Raw genomic sequence first — 6,751 nt, forward strand, 5'->3', positions numbered from 1 at the left:
TTATTAAGCAATCTATCGTAGTGGCATCTCCAGACCTTTCTTTGCATCCTGAATTGATGGAGGAAAATTGTTTTGGGGAGTTTTCTTTTGTTCTTTACATTTTGAGTTCAAATTCCACTTGGTTCATCTCTTATTTTATCATTTTGGGATCAATAAGGATCTTTCAAGAGGTGGGGGTTGAAGTTACCTACTTACCCCCTCTCTTCAAAATTGCTGGCTTTTAAGTTAGTGTTTAGAATGTAAATTAATATGAAATTTTGGTGGGAGATGTTAATATAAATTCCTTTAAAACAGAAAGTTTGTGTCATAGAAGAACCATGGGTGGTGGACTCATGTGGACTGGTATCACAAGAGTTAATGTCTTTTTTATTTTTTATTCTATTTTCATTTTTCTCTTTTCTAATTTTTAAACTGTTAAATCAAACAATTCTATATTGAAGAGATGAGGAATTATGTACATTATTTACATTTGACGGATATTTGTCCTCATCTTGCTTGTTGTTAACACCATGTTTCGGCTGATATACCCTCCAGCCTTCATCAAGCATATGGTGTAGTGGTTAAGAGCGCGGCCTACGAACCCCAAGATTCCAAGTTCGATTCCAGGCAGTGACCTCATCATCATCGTTTAACGTCCGCTTTCCATGCTAAACGATGATGATGAGGTCACTGCCTGGAATCGAACTTGGAATCTTGAATAATAATAATAATACCAACAACAGCAACATCGAAAAATACCTTAGGAATGAGAACTCAGGTTTGAAATTTCCCCAAGACACCTGATGAAGGCTGGAGGTTATATCAGCCGAAATGTGTTAACAGCAAACAAGATGAGGGTTAATATCCGTCGAATGTAAATAATGTAAAATCAAAGTCTTGTTTTTCTCTTTGCAGGTTCTCTATCAACTTAGGATCTTCACTACATGTTTATTCGCTGTGATGATACTGGGGAAAGAAATCAATCGCAGCCAAGGCATAGCGATTGTGATGTTATTCGTCGGTGTCTGTGTCGTACAGTTAAACCTCGACACAGAACAAACACATAAACATGTTGAGCAACAGACTCAGAATAATTTCCTTGGAGTAGTTGCCATTGTCATCTCGGTGTTCCTTTCAGGGTTTGCAGGGGTCTACTTTGAAAAAGTCCTCAAATCAACCTCCAAATCAGTTTGGATACGCAACATACAGTTGGCCAGTTATGGCATCTTCCTTGGTTTCATAGGAATAGTCACAAAAGATGGAGCTAAAATACTTGAAAATGGCTTTTTCTTTGGCTACGATAACCTTGTGCTTCTGTCGCTTTTCATTCAAGCTTTTGCTGGCCTCAGCATTGCGGTTGTGTTCAAATATGCTGACAACGTGCTCAAGTCATTTGCCTCCTCCACGTCCATCATCATTTCTTGTATTGCTGCTGTCATATTCTTCAAAACACACCTTACACCTGCATTCTACTGTGGTACACTTTTTGTTATATGCTCCCTGTTTCTATACAATAGATAACTCAACCTGTTGCCCCTATTTCACACAATAACCTGGTCTATGCTGGAGCCTTCAGCCAAGTCACACTGCTTCATAGCAAACATTCAGGCCAGGTTGAAGGCCTGCAGATAATGTCATCCTCTAAGTAAACCATTCATATATATATGTGTATATATATATTTATCTATTTAAACATTTAATCCATAATCATTAGTGTGACAAAATGTATGATGTATAATTAATTCTTTAATTAATGAAAATTAGATTAATTTAAAGCAGTTGTTGTTTCCCTAAGTAAATCTAGATTTCCATGCTACAACATGAGAATGCTACCGGCTATTTGGGAATTCTAAGGGTGAACGAGCTCTATTTGTACTCTTATACATTCTTAACAGAACACACCTCAACTATATATATATACTTTAGACTTGATGCATCAGCCAACCACTTGGTGAATAACTTTGGAAATCTGGTAGATTAACTTAGAGAGATTCTTACGTTCCTCATTTAACATTCTGTTTCATGAAGTGCTTATTGAGGTAGTCACCTAGGTCTCTTCAAGCCTTATTTTCCATCACTACACACATTCATAATTGTGTGTGTGTGTGTGTGTGTGTATAATTTAATTATGTGCAACAGAATTAGTATTAGATTAAATTAGCAATTTGTTTATGGTACTTAATGCAAATACATGACAAAAGTCCAAACTAACTGTGGTATTCGTTCAGGTATAATATCTCTTATGGATGTGCAATGGTAAATTAACACAAAACTATATCAGTAGCAGATGAAAACCATTCATCAGCTATGGTGGGAGTGCTAGATGTGCATTTCTGCCTTTACATATGTATATATGTGTGTGTGTTTGTATATATATATATATATATATATGTATGTATGTTTCTTAACATGAAACCAAAGGTAGCCTTAATGCACAAATAAAGAATGTTTATCCACCAATGTGGCGGTGAGCACTATATATTTATTTATTATATGGATTCATAAGAATCGAGGAATATCCACTCACACGACAGCTGTTTCAGGAGAATTGTCTCCCTCTTTTAAATATATATATGCATGTGTGTATATATATACAACCACCACACACACATATATATATATATATATACATACATACACACACACATCTCATATAACTGAATATATCCATGACAACCAACACTCGTTTCATTGCTCCATTCTCCCACCATCATCAATTCACCTACTTAAACTACACCAAACATCTGCTAACAATTTTGGACGTTTTCAAAAGGGTTTCAAATCTTTTCGGTTCACAACTCAACATTTACACATTTCTCTTTTTAAACAACTCATATTTTGGTAATAATAATAATAATGACAATATTTTTTTATAACAAGAAAAACAAACTGATCTAATGTTTTTTGGGGGGTTTTTTTTTTTGCAATGAATTCTATGCCACAAAAATCTAAGAACATTCTAGATTGATGAAGGCTTGTGGGATCTAATTTATATTTTTTTATTTTCTATTTTTGGTGATAAATAACTTATATTTCCATAAAACGTCTTGCGCTTTGATGTTTTTTTTAAAAATATTTTTTCCTCTGCATTTTGTTTCCTTGTTTCAATCACTGGGATTGCAGCCTTGCTGGGGCTTCATCTTGGATGGTTTTAGTCAAACAAATCAACTAGGGATGTAAACAAACCAACACCAGTTGTCAAGTTATGGTTGGGACACAAACACACACACATATATATATATATATATATATACACACACACACACACGACAGGATTCTTTCAGATTCCATCTACCAAACCTTGTGCTAACTTGAAGTTATAGTGGAAGACGCTTGCCCAAGGTGCTGCAAGTTGGAACTGAACCCAAGATCACATAGCTGGAAGACTAGCTACTTGCCACACCTTTCTATTGTTCTGGTTCCACAGTCCAAGGATGTTGATAAAATAAATATTTAACCTGTGTATGTGTGGGGTGGGGGGTCAGTCTAGTTTAACACCACCGCATGGTTCTCGGGGACGTTTAGCAGACTCCACTCTGTTGCCTTTTCTACGACAAATCCTGCTGCAAAACTCAAACCAGCAGGAAAAAAAAACAATCACGAACCAAGGGAAACAACTGTGTAAATCCCGGCAATTCATGTTTTCTGGTCTTTTACGTGTTTGGCATTAGACGCTGACCATGCTGGGGCACCACATTGAAAAGTTTTAGTTTAATAAATCAATCCAACTATATATTTTTTAAAGCAGGACACTTATCCTGTCCCTTCCGACGAACCGCTCATATACGGGAACGTAAGCATTCAAACACCCAACGGGCTTCCACAGTTTCTCTCTACCAAATTGACTCACAAGACATTGGCTGGCCTGGGGCTATAGGAGATAGTTGCTCGTAGTGTCATGTAGTGGGACTGAACCCCAAACCACAATATTGCAAAGTGAGTTTCTTAAGCACAGAGGAACACTTGTACCTGTTGTAGAGAGATTTGCCAATTGAATGAGGTTCCTTGGGCAACCCAAAGCCTTGTAAGTGAATCTGGTAGACAGAAAGTTATGGGGAAGTCTGTCGTGTGCATGTTATATGTCTCTGTATCTCCCCACCGTTTCACAACTGCTGTTGGTTTGTTTATGTCCTCATAAATTATCAGTTTAGCAAGTGACTGATAGAATAAGTACCAGACTAAAACCCTTTCAAGGAAGGACCCCAGCATGGCCACAGCTCAATGAATGAAAAAGATGTTTATGTATCTGATAATGGTTTCAAATTTTGTCCCAAGGGCAGTAATTTTGGTGAGGGGGGGGGGAATGAATCGACAACACCGACCCCCGGGTTCAATTGATACTCATTTTATCAACCCCAAAAGGATGAATGGTTAAGGTGACTACGGCAGAATTTGAACTCAGAATGTCGTGTCGGGTGAATTTGTCTGGTGCCCTTACAATTCTGCCAGCCCGCCATCTTAAGTGTGTGTATCTAATAATGAAAGATGTGAATATCTCAAAATCTCTTCCATGCTCACATGGGTCAGACGGAATTTGTTGAGGCAGATTTTCTACAGCCAGATGCAGTTTTTTTATTGCCAATTCTTCACTCATTTCCAAATATAGTAATATTTCTCCCCATGACCAGAGATGACAATAGTATCCACTTTGATAGCACGTGCTTACATCCTCAAAAATAGCTGACCAGTGTCTGAAGCAGGTGAGGTTGGAAGAGCATTGTGGATGGTTGTCTGCAAAATTTGATGTCGAGTCCAGACAATTATTGCTGTCGATTAGATTAAAGAAGGCAACTGATGAAAAACATGCAGAATCGGCCAATTGGAAAGGCGAGATCTCTCTTCAGAACGATACTAAGCACCATGTTTATTCTAATGGCTTCTTTCTGGAACCCACTCCTTTTCTTCTGCTCCTTGATAGTCAGTCCTTTCAGCTTTCTGTCAACCGACGTCCTTCAAAATTTGTAGACTTCTTTTCCTTCTTTGAATATATTACAATGACCTCAAACCTTGTTTAGGACAAAATTGTGTGTGTGTTTGGTGATGCAAACAGGAAAAATATATAAGTGTCAAAGCACCAAACTCACCATTCTAGTTGGTGTTGCTTCTGCTAAACATCAAAACACACACATTGTGTGTGTGTGTGTCTAATGCCTGGTGGGATTTCAAATTTATTAATGTAACTTGCAACACAACACATTTCATAACTATGTTAAAGGGACCAACTAATAAAGTTCACGTCCAACAGTGCAGTTCAATGTGGCCTCCTTTTGTTGTCTGCCATACACATCTGTTACGCCAGTTGAATGAGCAAAGAAAACAAGATGTGCATGAAGCTATTCACAGGATAGTAACACAAATGATGCCACACCAGACCAATGCATCAGTCTACATGTGGATGCTGCACAGAAAAGTTCAAGGCATTCTTTGGCTTACACTTGATGTTCTTTGTTGTATGCAGCAAGAACCGGAATATCGATTAGATGTGTGCAGGGAAACAAATGAAAGCAACATCAAACTGCACCAAACTATATGTGAACTTTGCTAGTTGGCCCCTTAATTAACATGGATATGAAATGCCACCATGACACGTGTGTGTGCGTGCGTGTGTGTGTGTATATATATATATATATATATATATATATATATATATATATATATACACACATACATACACACGCTTGGACTGTTCAATGTAGCTATCATCCAAAGCTGCAAACCCCAAATTGGTCATCAAATGAAACTCCTGGACTGACCAGTGGTCAGTGTCAACAACTACAGCCACTGCCAGTTGCAATAACAACAACAAAAGAGAATTTGTAAGAAAAATGTATTGTAAATAATGAAATGATAATGAAGTATGTTGAGAGGTCAAACCTGGGAGAGGAGAGCAGAGTATATAGATGTGTATGTGTGTGTGTGTGTGTGTGTGTTTGCGTGTAATGATTGAGAAGTTTACTTTACAACCATGAGGATCCAAGTTCAATCTGTGTCTTTGGCATTGTGCCTTATGTCACAGCGTTGGGCCAAAGTAAGGCTGATCAATTAAATTGAGTGGAAACTGTTCAGAAGCCCTTGGCTGCATTGTACTGCATATTCAAAAGGGTATATAAACCTGGATCCCACCTTTCTATGCTGATTCTGTCTGAAGATTAATATTAAGGATGGACACGACTGGAATACTCAGCCAGTAGGCCATTCAGCTCACAAAAGTAGGGATCAGGGCTGAAACCAAATGGGACTTTTTTTTTCAACTATACACTTGTACGACCTCAATTATGAAAGCAAATAGAGTGTGTGTGTGTGTATCTATGGGGTATATGTAACTAGTAGATAAAAGCATATGCATACATGAACACGCACACACATTTATTCCATTTTTAGTAGATTCAGCCACTGGGTTGTGGCCATGCTGGTGCAGCATCCTCAAAATATTAGTCAACTACCAACCATGACAGCTTTGTTTTATTTTTCCATCTCTACTTGACAAATCTCTAAGTCACAAGAGATTAACAGACTACACTGAACTTTAGGCACATACACACATATGGAAGGCTTCAGCACAGTTTCCGTCTCCCAAACTCCGCTCCCATGGTTTTGATCAAAGCAAAGCTAAGGAAGAATTTACTTGCCCCAGCAGCATGCAGTGGGGATTGAACCCTAGAAGCGACTGGCTGTGAAGCAAACTCCTTAAATACACACACACACAATTTGTGTGTGTGTATGGATATTTTAATAATTAAAATTGTTTCACTGCTTTGTTCCTCTTGGGGGG

The 6,751-nt window shown here is 37.9% G+C and overlaps 2 protein-coding genes across 3 annotated transcripts in view; one reads left to right on the top strand and one right to left on the bottom strand.

Annotated features, from left to right (window-relative positions):
• LOC106868797 (UDP-galactose translocator) overlaps positions 1 to 3,022 on the top strand; it is a 43,190-nt gene extending 40,168 nt beyond the window's left edge. For both annotated transcript variants that reach the window (XM_052975553.1, XM_014914216.2), the window contains one exon: positions 895 to 3,022. In XM_052975553.1, the coding sequence (XP_052831513.1) occupies positions 895 to 1,500 (606 nt within the window). In that variant the 3' untranslated portion in view covers positions 1,501 to 3,022. The remainder of the gene's footprint in view (positions 1 to 894) is intronic.
• The window catches only part of LOC106868786 (outer dense fiber protein 2), a 94,263-nt gene that overhangs the window by 85,320 nt on the left and 2,192 nt on the right, over positions 1 to 6,751 (bottom strand). The window lies entirely within an intron of this gene.

Source organism: Octopus bimaculoides, chromosome 21, assembly GCF_001194135.2.
Source record: "Octopus bimaculoides isolate UCB-OBI-ISO-001 chromosome 21, ASM119413v2, whole genome shotgun sequence".
Taxonomy (NCBI): domain Eukaryota; kingdom Metazoa; phylum Mollusca; class Cephalopoda; order Octopoda; family Octopodidae; genus Octopus; species Octopus bimaculoides.